Here is a 24,096-nt window from a genome sequence, read left to right as displayed (position 1 = left end):
TTTGCATACGTTTGTATGCAAAAGGCGCTCAGTAAAAGTATCATATGCAGTGTTTCCTACAAGGCCAACATTTCTCATTGTAAGATAAAGAAACTACAGATTTACCCCCAGTACATACACTGCTACCAGACACTGTGTGTGAGATTTGAACCAGGAATCTGCTTTCAAATCTGGAATCTTTTCAACAAAATAGTCTCCAATCTTATTTAAAATAACAAGAAGGTTCATGGTAATGAGAAATGATTAGGTTTAAGACTATATTGTTGTATGTGGAGCTGGGAATATGAATGACTCAGTCTATAAAGTGCTTGCAGTGTAAGCATGATAGCCGAGTTTGATGCTCAGAAGCCACGTGAGAAAAGTTCAACATACCCTTGGGAGGCAGGGGCAGGCTGATCCCTGGGGCACTCTGGCCAACTTGCCTAGCCTATTTGTGAGCTGCAGGCCACTGTTCCATGCTGTCAAAACAACAACAAAACCAAACCAAACCCAGATGAACAAACAAGCAACCATGATGGGGAATTGGAGAAATGGTTCAGGACATGGGGGAGGGGAGGAAGCATGTGCCACAGAAACATAAAGACATTCCCAGAATCCATACAATTGCTGGGTGGGTGTGGCAGTCTGCCCACAATTCCAGCACTAGGAAGTTAGAGATGGGGTTCTCCTAAGCATGCTGGCTAGCAGGACTAGTCATTAGGTTCAGCTGAGAGACACTTTCTCAAAGAATAATGTGGAGAGTGATCAAAAAGACTCCTGACGTTAACCTCAGGCTTCTAACACTTGAATTTGTTTTTCCCCAACATACATGTAAACATGCATACCTGTGAACATAAACATATATGGTTAGAAAAAAAAAAAGATGGGTGGATCCTGAGCAGTGACATCTGAGGTTGTCCTTTGGCCTCCACATATGCCTCCACACATGTACACCCATTCCTCCTCTCCAGTGAGTACATTATACTCATGTCATAAGTAAGAAGGTAGACGTTAAATACATGGAAGGTGCTGAGGGTATATCTCAAGTGGCAGAATGCTTTTTTGGCACACTCAAGGTCAGGGATTTGATTTCTGCTACAAGTACAGAAGATAACTTGGTACAGTCTCTACATCTGGCTGATGAATGGGGCCAGCAGCTGAATCCCAGTCCTTGCGTTGGCCAAGGCCACTGCTCTCTACCCTTTTACTGATGGAATGGCCTGGCTTCCTGAAGATGCACACATCATCAGTGTTCTGACTCTTGGAACCAACATAACACCATGACTGCCCTAGAATTGAATTCTTTCTCTTCAAATTCCTTTAGAGATAAGTCCAATCCTCCAAACATTAACAAAATATTTACTCCTAAGGATGTGTTAGGTAGCATATGAACCTCACCCTGTGTGTATGTGTGTGTGCATGTGTGTAAAGTAACCATACTTTGAAACTATAATTTGGGGGACTGTTTCTGACTGGGGCTATCTATAAAATCGGTGATTATGTATTTGATCTGTGCAAATGTGTGCCCTTCCTATCTAGACAATCCTCTAGACAATCCACTTCTATACTTAGCAGGGTCTTGGGGACAATGCTGTTGATACCTAATATATATAGAAAGTTGGCTATCCAATCACTCAGGAGTCATTTGATACTAATTCATTCCATTCCACCATGCACCTCAATACTACAAGAGCAAATTAGTGTGTGAAATGATGCTAGCTCATTGAGAGAAAATAATATTGAAATTTAGGCTGAACATAGAAGCCTGGAAGATACTTTCACCCAGAAGGGAAGGAAAGCCCAAGTCTTGAACTGAAAGGGCCCTGAGTTCAAATCTCTATCCTGCCATTTACTAGCTATATACTCCTGGGGGAAAGTCACATGGCCTTTCTAAGCTCCAGCTTTCTGGAATACAAAAGGAGATGACACCTATATGATGGTGTGAGAAAAATAAATGAGGAAATATATAGGCTTCATGCTTAACTTCGTGTTTAAAGATGGGATATACAAAACAACGAATGGCTTGTTTCTCCAAACAGGAGAAATGATGCAAACAAATTTCTCTTCTCTGTGAGTGAGTGCTACTTCTAGGTTTGAAAAGAAACTCCATTCTTACAGTAAAGCTACAGGAAGCGAATGCTAAAATAAGTCTCTTCCTGTGCATAGGTTTATCCAAATTTCCTTCCCAATTTTATTTATTACTGTTGACATTTTATTGCTTAAAATAATCTTGGGTGATCCCAGGGGAGACACAGAAAGGGTGGGGTGCTCTTTCTTATATGTCAACACTGGAATAAATTGTCTCAATCTCATGTTTGTGTGCAAAGCATGCAAGGAACTGGCAGATGAAGCCCTTGTGGTATGTTGCAATTCTGCCTCATGACCATTAGAATAGGTAAGACAAAACTGTAAAAATCTTAGCTTGCATCAAAGACAGGGGTGAATGCTGGCAGCACAGCAGAAACATGTGATTGCTCACAAGTTCCTGGGGACTTAGCTCTTGACCAGCAAGCCAATGAGACCCATGGAGCTGGGAAATCAATGTTTTCGAGGCCCCATGGAACTTGGCTTCCCAAAATCAATGAATTTTTTGTTTTGATATGCAGTGTCCTTCTGTGAAAATGACAAGGAGGCTGTGGCAGCTTTAGGATGTTGCAGACAAGAATTCTTTATCTTGAGGGAAAGATAAATCTAGGAACCTGGGAAAGAGGAATGTGAAAATACCTGCTTAGATCCTTGCCAATGTCAGGCTAGAAAGTATTAATTCTCAAACAGTCTTACATTGCTTGCTCCATGACCCTAAGAATTACAGAGCAGAAATACAACAGCACCCATATGCACACTCAGCCACATTCTACCCAAATCCAACAGAAGATAACAGTATTCATTAGAAACAAAAGGTGAGATGGTGGGAAGAGTGAAGAGGAAAGATACAGGAGTCTTTTTTCATCTATTCATTACATTTTAGTGGAAGGGCTAACTTTTTAGGTGCAAGTGGGAAACTGAGGCCAGTGTGGTGCTGACACCTTCAGGTGGCTTTCTCCAGCCATCTTCCTCTATGCATGTGCACATACAGGCAAAATTACATCATGCTTCTGAGCTCAGATTTGGATTCAGAAACCTTTTCTTTGGGTCCTAGGTCTGGAGCTGACTCTATGGTGTTGGACAGTCTTCTTAATGCTTGATGCCCAAGTTTCAAGATCACTTGAAAATATTGGCACAGAATATTTCAGTAATATGTTCCTCACTCTCTATCAGAGTTCCTTAACCTCTGCACTGCGGGCATTTTGAGTAGACAATTCTTAGCTGTTGGAGCTGTCTTATGCGCAGTTGAATAATTAGTAGCACATCTGATTTCTACATACTAGATACCAGTAGCAGTATGTCCCTGTCCCTACAGTGGTGAATATCAAAACTAACTCCTGATAGTGTCAAATGTTCAGTGGGTGAAGAACATGGCTTTGGCCCAATCAACTTCTGAAAGATGAGCATAACTCCATCTTTCTCTTTGACAAAGATTTTAATGTCTACTTTAGAAGTGTAAGAAATTTCATAAGTACAGTTATCAGGGTCTTAGTTTCCTCATCATGAGACCATTATTTTCAGGCCCTCTCTTGTTCTAAATTCTGTCCCTGAAAATTCTATTCCTATCTCATCAAGAACTCAAGATAATGAATCTCCAATTAAAAACCTATACAAGTAATATATGTTTTACTAGAAAATACCAGAAATTTAGATAAGCAGAAAAAAATGAAGCAAAAGACAACGAAGTCACAGAAAATAAGGAAGAGAATTATTACTTATAATTCACCTACTCAGAACTAGGTTTTATAAAACACATGTATACACAGATATAAAAAATACACATATGCATACACATTCATGCAACATCCCAAATATTTCTCATTTGATTATCATTGATGTCATTAATTCTAGCTTAACCTATATTTTTACTATTGTTACTAGTCTGTCTACACGCATGGGCACACACACACACACACACACACACACACACACACACACACACACACACACACACTTTTCTTCCCATCATATACAATATCCTTCAAAGAATAACTGCTCAAAGTGGGTTAGCATAGAAGCGGATGATTATGGAATCCACACCCCTTTCTTCCTTCACAGAATTTTAGCTTTAAGTGAATAAACGGGCAAGCCAAACAGAGTTGACAATTGCTCACATTGGTCAGCTCTCCTTCTCCAGCAAAGGGGCCATCCTCAGTGTTTCAAATCAAGGTGTAGAAGTCGGACGGGGCCCTCTCCCTTTCATACTTAATGCTACCCATGGTCACTTCACTTTTCTGTGACTTTTTCTTTGGATCTATATCCAGGGTCTCATGCAGTGCGGACCTAATTATTTTGTTCCAGGTGTGCTGCATCCTAGCATCTCTCCTGCCACTCACTTTGATCAAGATAGTTCTCAACTCCTTTTGGATGCCTGAAATGGCTTCTCACTGCTTCTTGGATCACAAACTAGATCTTAGTAATGTGCGCTGGAGGCTTCCTCCTCCTCCATGCAAGCCCTCCCAGGACCTCCTTGTTTGCTTCACTATTCATGCTTTTTACTCTTTACACCCTACTTCCGAGCCCACTGCTCTTCCACTCCCCTTATTGATGAATATTCCATTCAAAGTTAGGTAAATCAAAGCCCAGGACTGCCATCTCTCAAACAAGGGGGGAAAAAAAGAACATAAATGAATTATCCTTCTGTTGACATTTCAGTTGCCAGTCATTAATTACCTGTCATATTAATAGGACATATTTGTGTTAAAGATTATCGATCAATTATTTATTTATTTTGGTTTCAAAACCACCAAACTAGGTGAAGTGTGTCAACTTCAGGTAGCAATTGTCTTGTAACAGTCTCTCCCTTGCAGCCTATGCATAGACTTAATCCAAAGGAGAGCTTGCTTTTTCCCATTAAGTGGTGTACAAAGGAAGAGCCCTTGGATTTTATCATTCAAGCTCCTGGATGGGATACGCCTCAGTACTCCAGCATTTGCCTACATGGCAAGAGCTCTCTGTTTGACCTCTAGCACCGAAAAACAAAAAAATAATCTAATCATTGTATCTCGGATAACATGTCACTCTTGAATATAAATAGGACTTTGCATGCTGCTATCATTTTATGAAATCTTTTAAATCCAGCTTTTAGGAGAGGATAAATTTCTTAAGGGCAGGGGCCATGCTTTTTGCTTCCTCTGTGACGCTTGCAGTTGCTGGGAACACAGCTGGGTGTGCTGTTAGTGGGTCCCGAATGAATGTTGCTAGGTGATTCAGACTTGAAGAAGAAATGAAGAGAAAAGCCCAGGGCTCAGAGGATTTGTTTGCATGCATTTTGCTGCGAAGAAACACAAATGTGGAGAGAAATGAGCATGTGGACAACTCAGGGGCTTTGGCCCAGCAATAGTCTGAAGCAGGAAGTTACAATGCAACTAAGAGCCACAGCTGGGCTGTGGCCTGGAAAACAGAGGACAAGGGGTAAAAACAATAAACACCTTCAAAAATAAGAAGGCAGAGGGAAGGACTTTTAAAGAGGAAATGGAAAAATCCTGTCAATAACTGACTTGGGTTTAGAGTGAATAAGACACAAAGGTCCTCTCCAGTTCTGTTTCCTGCTTTAAATAAAGGCAAAGGTTTCACATTTAGCCATAGAATTATACTCTGTACTGTGAGGCATAACTTTGACACCAGGCCTGAAGCTACTAAAGAGAAGGGATAGAAACATAGCATGCCTGGGAGGTGGTGCCATATTACTTAAAACCTAGCAGTAAGGAGACAGCAGCAGGAAGATATCCAAGGCTGAGGCCAGCCTGGTCTATAGAGTTCCAGGACATCCAGGGCTATACACAGAAACCCTGTCTTGAAAAACAAACAAACAAACAAACACACAACAACAACAAAAGAAAGGAAGAAGGAAAGGAGAGAGAGGGAGAGAGAGGGAGGATAGGAGGGAGAAAGAAACGGAAGGAAGGAAGGAAGGAAGGAAGGAAGGAAGGAAGGAAGGAAGGACGGACGAATGATAGGTTGGTTGGCTGGTTGGTTTTTATATGTTTGGAACCAGTGGCTCTGCTCAACCAAGCGAGTCTGAATGTTCTCACCACTGCCAGTTCAGGTCTCCCCTTCCGGAACCCTCCTTTACCAATATCACTTTATGAAATGTCAAAAGCCATCCGTGGCAATTATGGTGTTCACAAATATGTTCACAAATTCTTGACATTCTCTTCTGAAGAGAGAATCTAATCTCCCTTCCCTAGAGAGTAACTGGACTTCATTATTTTGCTGCTAATGAATGGAATAATGAAGAAAGTAAAGATGTGTGACCTTGACACGATCTTGTGATAGGCTCCATGGCCTTCTCCTTGATCTCCCTTGAATTACCCTCTCAGAGGAAGACATCCACCATGTCTGGAGAGCAGCCAGGGAAGTCGGTCCACTCTGGAAGTCACTAAAGCCGCTATGCTGACACCCATTTGAGGGTGTTAGGATGGAAGTGATGCTTGAGCCCCAGTGATGCAAAGAGATGAACTCGGTCTCAGTGGCATCATGAGTATAACCTATGCGAGCTATGAGCCAAGAACCCCCAGCCACACTGTCTCTGGATTCCTCCACCCCGTGAAGCTGCTAGTTTTAAGGATAATTTGTTACACAGCAATCCATAAATAAGATGTTTTCCAATAAAGCTTTTTTTTGAGCTTTAGTTTTAGATGTTTAAAAAAGAACTTTAAATTGGGGGGGGACCCAGTGTTCATTATTTAGGAACACTTGTTTACCTACTTTTAGTAAATCTAAAAGTATATATTCGATTGCTGCCAAGACTGACAAACAGAATTCAATCCCCAGGATCCACATGGTTGAGGGACAGAACAGACTTCCATAGCTATCCTGTGACCTTGACATATATGCCATGACAGGTGTGTGTGTGTGTGTGTGTGTGTGTGTGTGTGTGTGTGTGTGTGTGCGTGCGCGTGTGCGAGTGCGTGACAAAGGGGGGTGACAACACAGCCACTGTTTTGTGGCCCACACAAATGATTTCAGATATTTATGATCATATTTCTCCTAGAACTTTTCCTTCTTAGTGTGCTCAGTACCCAGATTATAGATATAAAACAAATGCCTAGTGAATGAATGAAGCAGTCTTTGAGGAACGCTGAAGCTTACACATTTTCTCAGAGAATTTGGACAGTGTGTAAATCATAAGAAGTGATTCCTACTTTTCTTTAAATTACACGTGAAAACACACATACTGCATGCTAAGGGCCTGTTGTAGTTTAAATGTGAAATGTCCACCATTTGGCTCATATATTAGGACATTTGGTCTCCGACTAGTGGCACTGCTTTAGGAGTTTGAAGAACCTGTAGGAGGTAGAGCCTAGAGGAAAAAGTGCATCACTGATCCATTTCCTATCTACTGTGCCTCTTGGTCGGCCAAGATACAAGGAGGTGAGGAGTCGCCTCTATACTCCTCTCCACATGAAGCTGATGGCCACAATGCCTTCCCATCTACCATTAGCTGTATCCCTTTTTAACCATGACGTCATAACCCTTTCTTATGTTAGGCATTTTGTCACAGTAGCAGGAAAAGTAACTCACATGGGATGTAACACTATTTTAAATGTTTTACAGACACAAGGATATAACTTTCTAATAAGGCTGTTACTATTTCTGTGTCCTAGATGGAAACCTCAAGTTCAGAGAGGGTCTGTAAACTGTGCATGGTCTACAGGACCATGGTCTGGTCCTACTGATGATGAAGTGTTGTCCTACATTCAGGGCTAGTTCTGACTCCACCCAGTGTCCCCACCCAATCAAGGTCCTTCTGCCCCTTGCTAGACCACACCAGGAAGTTCCCAAGTTGTGAGAAGGTGGGGGAGTGGGGAAGCCCTCCCTTTAAAACCTGCCTCTTGTGGTTTAGGGAATAAACTCGTGTTTATTCACGAGTTTCTCTCACTAGACCACCAATTTAACACTCTGCCAACTGGCCAATTATTCCAGTTCATGTAGAGCTAAGCAGGTTCTTCTCCAGCTGCACACCTTTCCTGCTCAACATAATTAACAAAGCTCATCAAAACCCTGGAAAACAAGCCCAGCTCACTAGCCCCTCTGACTGATGTGTTAACAGGGGGTTGGGGTGTTCCCACTTCACCATGGGATGTTATGTTTATGTGGCCCTAAGGCTGCTCACAAATGGTATGTGTTGATGACAGGGGTATGGGCCAGTGAGGGCTACTTTACTTTTCATAAAGTAGTCAGGTCCCCACACACACACAGGATTGTAGCAGGATCTGATCAGTTCTGGTAAATGATGATGACCAGGGCTCAAGACAGGCTGGGGAACGACAGATTATTCCCGGTGGTTCAGAATGACAGCCTTTAAAGGGTGATGCAGAGGCTTGCAGACAGCCAACAAAACATTTTCCCGCTGCTTCACCTCTGTTGCCGAGCACGCCTTTCTGATCACAGAGCAGATGTTTTTGTTGTGGTCCTATGTCTTGCTGTCCATCACAGTGGCTGCCACCCACAGGAGGCTGCTGAGCTCTTGAAATGTGGCTGCTCTAAACCCAGTGTGTTGTGAGTGTAAAGAACACATCCAAACCCCAAGGTTTGCTAAGAAAAGAATACAACATATTGTTCACTTTTACATAGATTACATGTTGAAGAAACCATATTTTAATATATTGTGTTAAATGACAATATATTAAAATCAGTTACAACAGTTTCCGTTTTACCTTTTGTAACATGGCCATAGACATGGCTCGCATTTGTGGCTTGGACTATGTTTTTATTGGGTAGTGGTGTTTTAGAAATTGGGACATCTAAAACTGACGCAGAACTGGGAGGGATGCAAAGGCCAAATGATTTCCATGCCTCTCCCCAGGGCTTTTTCTGCCACACTAACGGGTGTTATTGAAATGAGTATTACCCACGGCCAAGTCTGCTGTGTGCTCAGATGTGAACTGCCTCAAGTTCCATGTGGCCATCCTTCAGCCCCAAGGCATCACAAGACAGGCTTGGACTTGTGCAGGCACACTTGGTGCTGTGCAGACCCGTAACTTACTCTTCCCACACAGACCGGAAAAGCGGACTGCTCTGTATTTAGTGGTTTTTTTTAGGGAACAGTTGTATGGCCGTAAGACTGCTCCCTGTGTCGTGAGATGATTGCAAAGGGCAATAATGTACAAAAGAGGGTACAAAAGTTGCTGCCATGAAACTGGGGGCTTCACTTCCCCTGCCTAGGACTGGTTTTGGATCTGGGGGCTCTTTACAGCAAAGCTGAGCCTTTTCCTTGCATCACTGCTTTACTTCCTGGCACTGGATGTGCCCCTGGAATAACAAGCCATGAAAACACCTAGAACCTCGTTGTGTGAAATGGCTGACATGCACCACCCAAATGCATCTTCAAATGGGTCAGACCTAAGAGCAATTAGAGAATGCAGGTTTGTGGAGTGTGCCCGAACCTCTCTCAGGAAACACACTACTTATCAATGAGGATTATTAGTTTGGATATTCACTGAGGCCACTAGTTACTGCTCAGCAGATAACAACTGGTAGGAAAACGGCAAGATCTTATGTATGGTTACTAATCAAGAATACCACACTGGAAATCTCTCTTTGTGTTTCATCGTCTGAGTATGTATTTTATCAAATGCAACAATAGGCTGTCATAACGTTCAGGCCTGCTGGGTGGTGGTGATGCACACCTTTAATCCCAGCACTCAGGAGGCAGGTAGATCTCTGTGAATTCAAGGCCACCCTGGTCTACAGAGCAATTCTGGGACAGCCAGGGCTCTACAGAGAAACCCTGTCTTGAAAAACAGAAGAAGAAAAGAGAAAGAGAGAAAGAAAGAAGAAGGAAGGAAGGAAGGAAGGAAGGAAGGAAGGAAGGAAGGAAGGAAGGAAGGAAGGGCAGGCCTGTTGAAGCTGCCCAAGTAGTAGGATACAGTAGAAGATTATTCTACTTTATAAAAATAGAAAAGTTTAGTAGTTTCTAGAAAAGCCCAGAATTGCTATGAATAGTTGTTCAGTATAGACATGCTACTTTATTTTATTATTTTTATTTATATGCATGTGCCTGAGCGCGCGCGCACGCGCGCGCGCACGCACACGCACACGCACACGCGCGCGCGCACACACACACACACACACACACACACACACACACACACACACACACGCAGTGGAGGCCAGGCGAGGGTGCTGATCTCCTGGAGGTGGAGTTACAGGTGATTGTGGATGCTGGGAACTAAACTCAGAAGCGACTTGTAACGCCCACAGCTGTGTTCTTACTTGCTAAACAAAGAGCCATCTTTAGGGAGTACGTTCTTCAAAACATAGACACAATCAGTTAATATAATAAAAACACCAGGTAAAGAGAATACATGATACTGGTGTTTATTATTGTTTTAAATAAGGAAAACAAATGCTTTCATAATGCTATGAATCTATGGGGGGAAAATCAATGCTTGTAAAGCAAAAAGTCTAACCACAAAATAGGAGTAGCTATTTGTGGCTCCAGTAGTACAAGCTGAAACAAATGCTAGCAGCTAACTTCACATTTGCTGCATATGTATCAGAACATCAACAGATGGGAATGTTCATTGGAAGAATAAGATAAAAGGGTGGGATGGCTCATCAGGTAATGGCACTCTGTGTCAAGCCTAATGACCCAGTTCAATACCTGGGACCCACATACTGAAAGGAGAGAAGCCACCCCATAGGTGGTCCTCTGACTTCCACACATGCAGAACACAGCATGGCATACCCAAACATGGGCATGCCAACACCCCCCGACACACACATCCACATACACACCCGATATAAATGAATGCTAAAAAAAAGAGTAAGAAATGATAGCAGGGTTAAATAGCAAGTGTTTCAATTGCTTTTAAAGTAAAGATACAGCTTGATATTTAGATTAACATGCAACATGTCATTCAGAAGCCATGATATTCTAATATTCAGCATATGATCATAATCATTCACATTATTTCCCTTTTATTTGGTCATATTTTCAGTCACTGAATTGTATTAGTGATTTCCTCTGACTGACTTTCAAACCAGTCTGCCTAATCTAGCTACTTTTCTATTGTTGGGGAGCAAATCCAAGACCTTGTACATTCTAGGCAAGCACTACCACTGAAATCTTCTTTAAAATTCTGTCCTCTGCTTATTAGACAGTCTTACTACATAGTCCATATTTGGGCATATAACTCTTTTATAGCCAAGGCTGTCCTCAAACTCATGGACCTTCCTGCCTCAGCCTTCTTTAAATATCAATGTCCAGGTAAATATTCTTACTGCATCGCTAGAAGTAGTAGAAAGAGCCCTAACTATCTATTCTCCTGTGCCAGTTTCATGCACTGTTTCCTGGTGTGAATGCTGCCCTCTAGCCTGGCTGTGTCCTGGCTACAATCTGAATTGTTCTCTGAACAGTTCATTTAAGAAACATCCTTTTGTTTCCACTAGCATGCCTGCTCACCCACTCTTATCCAGAGCCTGCTCAGCCTGGGTCCATCTGGAAGCTGCTCCCCCCCATGGGACTCCTGTTTGCTCAGGCCATGCTGACCACTGTGCTGGCCCTGGCACTGCCTTTGCACACAGAATTTTTTGTTTGGGTTTGGTTTTCTTTCTTTTTGATTTAATACAGGACCTCTGGAAGGGTAGTCAATACTCTTAACCACTGAGCCATCTCTCCAGCCCAATGTTTTTGTTTTTCTAAGACAGGGTTTCTCTGTGTAGACCAGGGTATCCTAGAACTCGCTTTGTAGACCAGGCTTGCCTTGAACTCAGAGATTCTCCTGCCTCTGCTGGGATTAAATGCGTGCACCATCACTGCCCAGCTGCACACAAAATTTAGTATGTTTTATTTCAACTTGACACAAGGCAGAATCATCTGAGGAGGGGCCCTCAGTTGAGAAAATGCCTGATATAGACAGGCCGGTAAGGCATTTTCTTAATGAGTGATTGATGGGGGAGGGACCACCAGTGCTGATGGTTCTGAGTTCTATAAGAAAACAGAGTGGCATCTTCATCCTCTTGCAGCAGACGGGAACAAATAAAGAATCCCACAGCCAGATGATATGCAAAGAGTGAGAAACCTTGGAACACTCAGTCCTAAACAGGGTCTTGCCATCAAATTCCTACAATCAGGGCTCAGGGAACCCAGTGGAAGAGGAGGTGGAAAGAATGCAAGCCCATAGGGGAGGGAGGGCACCAAGAAAACAAGGCCCTCTAAATCAATCTGAGCCAATCTCCTATGAACTCACAGAGCCTGAGGCAGCAAGCACAGGGTCTGCATGGGTCTCACCAGATGGGGCCCTAGAGAAGAAGTGGACACCTGACCCAACCCTAACCCAACTGATAACCACCTGCAAATGAAACTTTAGTTTCTTTCATGTGAGTCTCACTGGGGAAACAAGCTACTCTTAAGGGTAAGCTGTAGGCCCAGAGTAGGTGGCCAACACAAAATGAACTCAATGGCGTCTCTGGGGATTCCTTGCCTCATAATGTTGTGTCAGGCTTTAAACAAAAATTATCCCTTTTTAAAATTCTACTTTTTAATTTCTTATTTATTTATTTTATGTCTCTCTCCCCTCTTCCCTATCAGTCCTTTGAGTAGCTGTTATGGCTTTCAGTTTTGTGTTTTTATGGGATTCCTGGGTGTGCCAACAAGCGGGCCTCTGCATCTATATCTGTTTCTTGTGCCCTTTCGGAGGCTCCTTCTTTTCCTTCTGTTTATTTGTTTTGTCCTACTCTTCTGTGTTAGTTTTTTTCCTATTCTATTCTACTTTATACTATATCTTATTTTATTATTATCCCTTAGATGCCTATTTGCTTTCTAGTGAGAGATAGAAAGAGGGTGGCTTTGGATGGAGGGTTGTGTGTGGAGGGACTGGGGGGAGTAGTGATAAAGCATACCATAATCATGATATATTATGTGAGAATAAATTGACTTTCAATAAAAGAAAAAATGGGAAAGAAGGAAAGAAAAAAAGAAAGCAGGCTGAGTTAGCCATGAGGAGCAAGTCAGTGAACAGCATACTTCCATGGCCTCTGCACCAGCTCCTGCCTCCAGGTTCTTGCCTAGTTTGAATTCTTGCCTTGGCTTCCCTAAATGGAGCGTGATTCAGAATATGCAAGCCAAATGCACCATCCCCCCCCCCACACAAGTTGCTTTTTGTCATAGTGTCTCATCACAGCAATAATAACCCTAAGACAGCAGGTGATACCTTACTTAATGCCCAGCATTAATATGGGACCCACTTTATCTTCCAGACAGGACTTTCTGGGGCTGTACACTCTGGTTGACAGGATATGGACATCTCTTTTTAGTCTATTGGTCAAATTTTACAATTGTCCATAATTTTGTTGAACTAATGACCAGTAGGCTTCTGTTAGGGAGCAAAGCTAGACTTGCTCTTTGTCTGTAACTACAAAAGATGCTCTTGGAGGGTTCTGGATTGGAGTCCATGGTGCTGAAGAATATAGTTTGAAATGAAGGGAACCCAAGATTCAAGAGGTAAAGTGAAACTGGGCATGTGGTCCATGTGTTATCACTTTCAAAGCCTAAGAACATCTAGGAAAGTTGTTCAGCTGCCATACTTGATATAACCAAGCAAGCGCATCCAGAGCCGTGGTCCTACCAATACATCTGAGGAGTCTTGCTGGGGGATGATATCTCAAGAGGGTGCCACATACGCCTCATGTTGCCTCTGCCATGTGTGCTTTCCACCCCACTGCCAGCTTTTATCCCTGCAGATCCTGGGGAAGGTATCTCAGCACACATGAGGTCTTAAGAAAAGAGAAGAGCCATCCAGCTCTTGGAGGATTCTAAGCTTTGCACCATTCCCAATTTACTCTCTCTGCTTCCCGTTTGTGGTTCAAGATGTGAACTCCCAGCTTTCCTGCTACCATGACTGTCACCTGCCACCATGATGGACTCCTATCCTCCTGGAACCACGAGCCCAAGTGAACTCTTTCTTCTCTAAGACTCCTTGGTCATGATGTCTTATCACAGCAATAGGGGAGTAACTAATACACTGCCATAGGCAATTGTATTACACATTGAACAATGAAGTAAACACAGGCCACTTTACTGTGTTCTGCTGTTATCTTATGTACCGTTTCTCCAGTATGTACCATTTTTCATTATAAAATGGCAACAGCCAGGTGGTGGTGCCACACACCTTTAATCTCAGCACTCAGGAGGCAGAGGAAGGTGGATCTCTGTGAGTTTGAGGCCAGCCTGGTCTAGAAGGAGAGTTCCAGGACAGACGGGACTGTTACACAGAGAAACTCTGCCTCAAACAAAACAAAACAAAACAAAATAAAAATGGCATCAGAGTTGGTAGCAGCTGTGGGGGGTATAAAGGGTGCACTCCCAGGCCTCATCACAGATTTGCTGATTACCTGCCCTCTCAACATCTCCCTGGGTGATTCTTAGGTCCATAAACGCTCCAGAACGCTGCTTGATGGGCTGTAAGCTCTCTGAGTAAACAGGAATCTTCTTGTCCCACAGCACCTTTCAAGAGCAGTCTCACAGAGGACCAATTAAAACCTCTTGCTCCCACAGTATATTATACAACTAATTCCTTTCCCGCACACTTCTTCTCTTTGGCTGTTTTTTCTTAGTCTCATATTCGCAGACTCTGACAGAACGTCAATCAGGATTTTAAAAGATCTTCCAGGATGTGTATGGAAATGATTTTATTTTATCCATCAATAGAAACCTTTCCCTTATTATGTGGATTTTTGAGCACTTTCGCCTGCCTGTTCCCTCAGCTGGGAGGCCTGGATTGAGCCAGTGATGAGGATTCTGTCAATACTTTGCCTGGCACCTGAGTTACCGGGCACCACAAGCTTAGTCGGGGTCATGGAATCTAAATTGTTTCCACAGTCCTTGAAGTAAGTCAATGTTTTCAAGATTCTATAAAAAGACTCTGTGGGTATAATCATGAGATCTTACCCCAAAGTGGCTGGAGGATGATGTTGGCATTTCTGTCCCCTTTAATATATACATTCCTGATAAGAAAACTTATGTCCCGAATGTCATCCTGGTTTTATTTTGTTGCAGTGATAAAAATACCCCGCCCCATAGCACAGAGGTGAGGAAGGGTTCATTTGACACACAGTTCCAAGTTATAGTCCATTATTGTAGGGAAGTCAAGGCAGGAATTTAATGTGTCACAGCCACAGTCAGAAGCTGAGGGAGAGTGGACACGTGGCTCTTTGCTTGCTTGCTTCTCAATGCTTAGCCAGCTTTCTCTACTCTTACACACTTTGGGGGCTCAACTCATCAAATGCTGCCACCCACAATGGGCCAGGTCTTCCTCTATCAATAAAAAACCAAGACAATTCCCCACAGGCTAATCTAACCTAGACAATTCCTCAACTGAATCTCTTCTCATGAGATTTTAGGTTATTGCAACCTGACAATCAAAAACTCACCATCACAAGGGTATCAAGTTTGGTTAGTGCCTGCTTTGCTTCATTAATGGCCAAAACGTTGGAAACAATCATGCAAATTTTGCTGCAATAAATTTCAGTATCAGGCAATATTTGATATTCAAACAGAAAGGTGTCCAAAGCCATTGCAGAAGTCTAGAATGGGCTTGGCATTTTCAAGTGCTCCAGTACAGTGTCGATACAGGAGTAAAATTAATATAAACATTGGAGAACGAAAGGGAAGAGAGATGGCAAGATATGCATAGCTAGGCAGTCATGATCCAGGCGTGGTCTTGCTCATGTCATCTCGGCTTTACTCTGTCCAGCAAAGTGATCTGAAAAGTTGTTCAAAGTGCCTGAAATCTCTTCGGGAGAGGCAAGTTCCTCCTCTGGCTGGTATTAGGAAGAGGTTCTGCCTTTCTCCTGCCCAGTGATGAGATTCCCAAGGAAATTCACTAGTCTGATAGCCAAAGGGCACAGTATCTGTTTAGATGATCCCCACAGAGCTGCACAGGGAAATGGGCTGAAGGTCCACAAAGTGAAGAGTTAAGACTCTTGCCCTTCCCCAAGGAAGGAAGGTTCCTGACTCTATAGAGATGGAGCTATCAGGCTCAGGAGCCCTGAGATACCAGGCATCAAATGAAAACAGAGGGTGTAAGTGAAAGTTTACCAGTGCTTAGAGATACAACCCTCACGGTCAGCAACACAACCACCAACTCCCTTTCATGCTCGGTTTCTAGGGCCAGCAATGAGCTTGGGAATCTCATCTGTCCTTTTCAAGGGAAAGTCACCTATGGACACTGATCCAGGGAACAGGCTGGGCTCTAACCCAGTTATCCCAGGGCAAGTGAACTCCAGTACAGTGCTATGCTCCTAAACAGACGGTTAAGGAAAAGCTTGTGACATTATAGAAGCAGAATGAACACAAGGAAGAGAGTAAGCAGAGAGCAGAAGAAAACCTCATTTCAAAATGATAATTAGTGTTCTTGGGTTATAAAGGACAAGCCAGAGAATAAGAAGGAGCTTATAGAAATTGAAAATGTGGAAATTAAAAATGAAGTATTTGATATCAAGGTTGGGAGACAAAGTTAAGGAAATCTAATAGAACATGGGATAAGAAGACAAAGACATGGAAAATAGAAAAGAAATGAGAATCAGAGAGCAGTCGAGGAAGTTCACAATGCAAAAGGAGAAGTTCCAAAAAGTTCAATAAAAAGAAATAAAAGGAGTGAGAAAGTATCAAAAATATCTTAAACCCCAGATATATTAGGAACATACATTATCAGATGTTAAAATAAATTTCTTACTACCAAATAGCAAGGGTAGGCAAGCGGCTTGGTGGGTAAGAGTGTCTCCTGCCCAAGCATGAGACCCAGAGTTCAAGTCTCAGCACTGAGTAAAGTCCCTGCTCAACTGCACATGCCTATCACTCCAGCACTGTGAGGGCAGAGGCAGGGGAACACAGGTTCAGTGAGAAACCCTGCCTCATGTGAATAAGGGGGAAAGTGATATAGCAGGACACCACACATCATTCTTTGCCCCCCAAGCACCCACACACCCACAGCCACAAGATAAATACATTTCATGGCATCCAGCATAATGTGGGAAAGAAGCCACACTAAGATCACAAAATCTTAAAGATTCAAAAAGCCCTCTGAGGTAAGGTGTAGACACACATCACTGGGCCTCTCAATGCTGTGGATGTCACAGGATCAGGAAGAAATGCCTTTAAGGTAGGGTGTGTCCTAAGGGTTGAAAAGGGAAAAATGCCATACCTGGGGAATCACCAAGAAAATGACTTAGTGAAGTCAAGTGGCTGTCTTCATGGAGAGGGGCGGGGAGGGCTGCTGTTGCTGGTTTTTGTTTGTTTGCTTGTTTTACTGGAAGTCTGATAGCACTATCTGAACTGGGTGCATGCGTTTCTTGGGAAAAGTAAACACATGTATTTAAGCAATCCGACGAAAGAGGCTCCTGGCTTGTAAAGTTAAGGATGTTTAAAGAGATTCCCCAAGATGTCTGTGAATACTGGAGGCCTGAGCTTCCTGTGGAGATGCTACAGGTAACAGGTTTATACTAGCAGAGCTTACACATATTGGAAAAATAAAAGGGAAAGTGGAAAGCATATCGACTTATGACACGCACAGAGCCGAACACGGAACACATGCAGATAAAACAAACAGAGCTGAGTACGATTCAGCCCGTCCTTTCGCTGCTAGGACTAGAAGTTAGAAGCCTCACCTTCTGGAAACCTGTATCTCTGCACTCATCTGTGCAGGAATTGTACTTGGGCTCTGAGTTGCCTGTGTCCTCCTTTGGCCAGCCTGGGGCCGTAGGCCTTTGGGTTCCTTCTGCATAGCTGCTTCCTTGTTTTTTGTTTGTCAGTCCCAATGGTTGAGTTTGCCTTCCCAGCAATCTCACTGGAACTCCACCCCTCAAAGGTGCCCTTTTAGACTGCTTTGCTAGTACTCCTCCTTGCTCTTAAAAACACCTTTTTGTCACTTGTACCCATGCGTTCTCTGGGGAAGCCCACAGGCAGCTGAAAACATATCTCTGGCCCACATGTTGCTATTTTTCATCAAATGGTTTATTAAATGGTTTTAGACACGGTTGGGCAATGTGCAAAAAACTAGCTGGGGGTGGAGGTCTTGTTCTTGAGAAACAGCAAAATTAGGAAATTATAACAAACAAGAGCAAAGTAAGAACTGGTTGCTTCATCTCAGAAGTACATATTAAAAAAAAAAAGTAGATCTCAATTCAGAAGGCTCAGTTATGACAACTGGGTACAGAAATGTATTTTTACAAGGTGGGAGGCACAGGGAAAGAGACACAATCAAAGAAATAACATTGGGACGCATCCTGGAGAAGACTGGTCCAAGAACTATGGTAGAAATTTTGGTGGTATTTTCATTGCTGAAGTTTTAGCTTTTTACAGGAAAAAGAAAAGTTGTTAAAGGATGGAGAAAGGATGTACTAAGAAAACCGAAGAGTATTGGGAGGTGGGATGGCTAAGGTTATCCTGGAGCAGGAATTTACAACTAATACACACCAACTAGAGAACGATGGCATGATGGCATGAACTCATTCAAATGAAAGTCAATTTGACTTAAACTGATCCTCTAAAAAGAGAAAGGATCGACTTTTGCTTTTAAAAATAGGGATTTTTCCCTACTTAAAAAATACTTTCCTGGTGGCAGAAGGAACATACACACATGAGAGCAATGAAAATACCCATTCACAATCAGATAAAAATCTGAAATGGTGTATTTGTAGATAGACCCTCACATGCTTCTGTAAGTATCTTGAAACTTGTTTCAAATGCTAGGCAGTTACTACTTCATTAGGAAGCATCTACCATTGCCTGTCTGTGCTCTGTGCTAAGAAGCATTTGTTCTAATGAGCCCTTGCCAGGAAAGAGTCTGTCCACCCTGAAAGCACCTCTGAGATGGACAGTGTTTCATGCAGATTTAATCCAGACACTGCTTCAGCCGACTGAACCCTTTCAAAACACAACCCCTGTAGCTAAAGGCCTCAGGGACCCACTTGCAAGCATTAGGACCCCAAAGGATCTCTTTAAAAAAACCCCGTGTTCCAGCTACGACTGTTTCTAGTTATCATACTTAGAAAGGGGTTAGTGTGGGTCTCCGAGGACAGAGAGGTATCATTGCACCCAAATGTCTACAGAACCTGCAAGTTGGAATTAATCATCTTTGGTTGGGCTCAGAAGAAATCCTGGCCTAAAAACAGCCTGAGTAGAAGCATAATTTGTATTAAGATTAACAACGGATCATTTGACAGCATGCAATCTCATGAACCTCCTGGTGCCTCTGAGCTCCTACAAGCATCCTTGCACAAGCCTCTATTTTTGCTTGCTTCTGAACTTAAAGTGTATAAAAGGTTGCATTTCCATTGACATATATTTCTATATTTTAATTTTATTTCTATATTTTAATTTTGTTTCCGTATTTCAAAGATGTTTCCTACTAGTTCCCAGTTGCAGTTGATGTAAAATCAAGCCACACTTTTATTTATTCAGACAGGACTTCTTTAGATCTAGCTGGCATGTGAAGACAAGAAATCACAGGGAAGGGTGGGGGTTGGAAGGCTGCGAAGGGTAAGAATGAAGCCATGGAGCTTTGGCCTGTCTATACAGGCTAGCACCATCTCCAGCCTTGTAGCATCTACTAACTTCAGGGGTCGGGGTAGAGAATGGGGGTCATAAGTGGGAGCCACAAAATGCCGAGTTGCCTAGTATCTACCTACAGGACACTGTCTGCATTTCACAAGGAGGGCACACAGACAACAACTGAAAGTAAAGAGACACTCCCCACCCCCTCACACACACACACACCATGAATTCACTAGCAACTCTTGCTGAAATCCAGCTAAATGTCTCAGATAGGGATGCCATACTCCTAAGTCATGTGGTTGAGATATCTAACTGTTGCTGGCAAAATGGCAAATGTTAAAACATTAAACACCCCTACAAGACCCACTCTCCACTTCACTCTGAAAATACAAAAATGCTTTGATTTTTAAAGGCCAAGAGTCCATATTTTCCATCACTCATAGCCTGTTAAGACAGCTGATGATTTGTCCCGAAGGTATAAAATGGCGATAGGTAGGCCTGAGAACCCCTGCCCTCCTATCACCCTTTGGCTAATGAACCAGAAGAAAAACTATAGAGGCATGCCATGTTGGGTCATGTGACTTCTGCAGCCTGCTTTCCTCACAGTGAAAATTGGACATAATTTAAAATTTTCTTGGCTGCAGTCAGGAATAGGATGTTAGGTTCCTAGGTATTCAAGAATTCAAGGTTTATTGGACCACTCTTTTTCCAACTCTGAGGAAAAAAAAAAAAAAAACCGCACAAGGATGTACAGGAGAGGAATTCTGGTGGCGATCAGGCTCCCTTCCAGGCCAAGCCTGGTACCTGGTACACACAGGACAGTCTGGCACGCGGGTAAGAACGGCTCCCACAGTGTGCTATTTCTCACTTACCTGGCTGTGGGCTGGAAGCGCAGCATAGGCCATGGGCGGATTCATCACTCCTTTCTGCTTAATGAGAAGCATGCGTTTCTGGTCCTCACTCAGGTGCGCTCTGGGAGCTTGCAGCTGTGGTGGAGGCTGCTGCTGCTGGGGAGGCTGGGGCTGGGGCTGCGGCTGGGGCTGCGGAGGCTGCTGCTGAATGTAGGGCATCAAGGGGTTTTTGTTAGGGTTGGCCATAGGGGGTGTCATTCTCGGACTCAAGTCCGCATTAAAATGGGTCAGAGGCTTAGTGTTGCCATAAGTGAGCATATTGTGCTGTTTGTTTAAGGAGTTTGTACCCAAGTTATTTGGCTGCTGACTGATCATATTCATGTGATTTGAAGGGAGGTAGTTGTTCATGGTCGTCTTCTGCAGGCTATTGGCCATTGCAGGCACTATAGTGTTTTGGTTGTTAAAGGCTTGGGGGTACATCATTGGGCTATTTGGTTTTTCTGCAGTAAAAGCTGCTCCATAAGGACTTGACGGAGGTCCTAAGGGAGACCAACTTGAAGTCTGATTTGAGTGGGGCTGCTGCTGCTGCTGCTGCTGCTGCTGCTGCTGCTGCTGCTGCTGCTGCTGTTTCTGCTGCATGAGTTTCGCCCTCTGTTGTTGCTGGGCAGCCATCTGTTTGAGCTGCTCTGCTGGGGACATGTCAGAGCTGGGCACTGCCACTGAGCCTGACCCTGAACCAGATACCGTCACCGAGATTGGATTAAGGAGATAGCCATTGCCAGGCCGAGCTGGGGCTTGACCTGGAGTATGGGCTTGCGTTGGAGTTTGGGGGGACTGGACAGCACAGTTAGCTGGTGAGCTGGCAGGGTTTGGAGCCACGGGAGTATTGGCCACGGATGGTAAACTAGTGGCTGTGGATACAGTAGCAAAGGGAGGACCAGAAGATGAAGGTCTGGCCTGGGGTGATCCCATAGAGACGTGTGCAAAAGGAGAATGAGAGGCATCGCTCTTCACGCTCGCACTCTCGTGGGAGAGTGGGGTCTCCATGGTTGTCTGTGAGAATTCCGGATCCTTCTTCTCTTCAAAGTCTTCATTGAACAGGTCCTGGATGTCGTCTTCTGGAACTGTGTTGGCCAGTTCGTCTATTAGCTCCTGCCACTCTTGGTCATTCAGGTTAATGTCAGAGAACAGCTTGTTCTGATTAGAAAGTGACGTTTCTGATGTGTCTATACAGGCAGGGTCATCAAGAGGCTCCTGTTTGAGGTCCTTGCTCTGCAAGATAGCAAAGCTATCCTCCAGATCCCCGCAGCCATTGACAGGGAGTTTAATCTCAGGGAGCCTGCCATTCTTACCCAGATCTTCCAGAAGCCCAGGAGTGTGAGCAGCGCTGTTCTGCAAGGGCAAAGAAGGCTTGAGGTCAAGTTGGTGACAGGGTGAAGCGGAAGGCAGTGGCATGTTGTTGGGCAAATTGTTGATGGCTTCCATGCCTGTGGGAAGATCCTTTCGGATGCGCTTGCTTGTTGGAGAGAAGCTCCCATCGCAAGCCCCATTCTGCTGCTCCCCATTAAGTGGTGATCGGGCCCCTTCCAGCTTCCTTTTCACCGTCTCCTGGAGCTGGAAAAGAAATGGGAGATAAGATGACTTAATCTCATACCAAACTCTTAAATATTGTGATGTGTGTTGTTATGAACTACCTTTGTGAGGACGCATGTTCGTGTGTATACATGAGCACCTGTGTGGAAGACAACCTTGGGCACTGTCCATTCTACGTTGAGACAGGGTGTCTCATTGGCCTGGAGCACACCCACGAGCTGAGGTTAGCCTGTGAGGCCCTGGGACCTACCCACTTGCTTTCTTGGTGCTGGGATAACAAGTGGACATGTGCCTGAATTTTTTGGTTGTTGTTCACAGGTTTTTGGAATAGAACTCAGATACTATGATGAATAACCCATTACCCCCTGAACTGCATCTTAAGTGCTTTAGAACACGCAAAAAGGAAAGGATGCTTCTAGCTTCAAAATCAGGTGACCCCATGATTTGAAATCTGTGAGAAAAGTCTTCATCTAAAAGCGGGGTTCAGAGAGCCAAGAGATACGCAGGGTAGAGGTCACAGGGAAAGGTCACCTGTGAGCATTTTCCAAATGAGAAGAATCCATACTTGAGATGTGGACTAAAACACCTCATACCTGAAAAGGATATCTATCCCCAATCCTCACCACACCCCCATAATTGAAACCATAAAGGAATTAAATCAACAATTTTTTAAGAACACTAACAATGTCCTTTTTAAAAACGTTTGTTATAAGGAACTGAAAAAAATACACACAGAGAGATTAACATAGCATTTTCCCAGATCCAAAGTCTACAATGGACTACAGAGTTAAAGCAGCCAATTAGAAGCTGTGGAACTTGTCACTAGATTTTACACTTTCATTATCAGTCACATCATTATGCACTTACCCACCACAAGAAACAGAAAAATCAAGAAGAGAGTCAAAACTAGAAAAAATAGTTTTATATCCTTTTGTGACTTTACTTGAATTCTGTCCCTCCTCGTCTCCCAATAGTAGCCTTTCCTGTTCTTACTATACCTATACTATAGGCGCACACACACACGTATATATTATAGAATAGATCCCCAATGAGGAAAAACATGCAATTTTTTTCTGAGAATGGATAACTCTCACTTAGTTTTATACTTTCTTTGTGTTTTTAAAAATTTATTCACTTCTTATGCACATTGGGGTTTTGCCTGCATGTGTGTCTGTGTGAGGGTGCCAGATCCCCTGGAACTGGAATTACAGACAGTCGTGAGCTGCCATCGGTGTGTTGGGAATCAAACCTGGGTCCTTCGGAAGAGCACTCAGTGCTCTTGACCACTGAGCCATCTCTCCAGATCAAGTTTTATACTTTCTAAGTCCATTTCCCTTTGTGGTTCATTTTTTCTTTAGAGCTAGACAGTATTCCATTTTATGTATGCAGCAGAGTTTCATTACCCACTTGTAGGTTGATGGACAACTAGGTTGGTTCCATTCTCTTGCCATAGTGACCAGAGCAGCAAAAATTTCTTATGAATATGGATTTAACACATTACCAAATAGCAGGCAATGAGGATTAATATTAAACATAGCCCAAGACTTGAACCTATCTCTTGATTTATCTCATTTGCAGCGCCATCTGATGCTTGGTGTGTTTCCATCCTCTTCTGTGAGTCCACACTTGGTGAGAGTTCCTCTTCCTCACTATCATGTATTCTTTGTTGTAAATGATGGGATTCTTCCAGGTTTCTTCTTAAACGTTTTTTCTTCTGTTCGTTTATATGATTTCCTGGGCATCTCCCTCTACTCCAAGATCCTTGACCATCTTCCCTAGGCTGATGGTCACAAACAGTGTAGCCAGCTCCCTCTCTGCAGAGCCCCACTAATGCCAACTTTCTCAGACACAGTTTAGGAGCGCCTAGAATTCAATACAATGCTCATTTGTTCACCATCTCAGTTACCTAGGACAGAAATGTGAGCATCATACACTGATATGCTCATCTCATGTCTATCCATATCATCACTGCCCCAGACCAGGGGACCATCTCTAGTTGACCCACTCTCTCCCTTAACTGTTCCTCTATTCATTGTTTAGCTCTCTCGTCTCTACTCTATTTACTGTCACCTTCTTCAAAAAGAT

The 24,096-nt window shown here is 43.4% G+C and overlaps 1 protein-coding gene across 2 annotated transcripts in view; it reads right to left on the bottom strand.

Moving 5' to 3' along the window:
• Positions 1 to 24,096, bottom strand: part of Maml3 (mastermind like transcriptional coactivator 3) — a 434,634-nt gene that overhangs the window by 154,977 nt on the left and 255,561 nt on the right. For both annotated transcript variants that reach the window (XM_027394943.2, XM_027394944.2), the window contains exon 2: positions 20,440 to 22,032. In XM_027394943.2, the coding sequence (XP_027250744.1) occupies positions 20,440 to 22,032 (1,593 nt within the window). The remainder of the gene's footprint in view (positions 1 to 20,439; positions 22,033 to 24,096) is intronic.

This window comes from Cricetulus griseus (assembly GCF_003668045.3).
Source record: "Cricetulus griseus strain 17A/GY chromosome 1 unlocalized genomic scaffold, alternate assembly CriGri-PICRH-1.0 chr1_0, whole genome shotgun sequence".
In the NCBI taxonomy this organism is placed as follows: domain Eukaryota; kingdom Metazoa; phylum Chordata; class Mammalia; order Rodentia; family Cricetidae; genus Cricetulus; species Cricetulus griseus.
The sequence above is the reverse complement of the archived record's forward strand: the minus strand, read 5'-3'. Positions and strand labels throughout refer to the sequence as shown.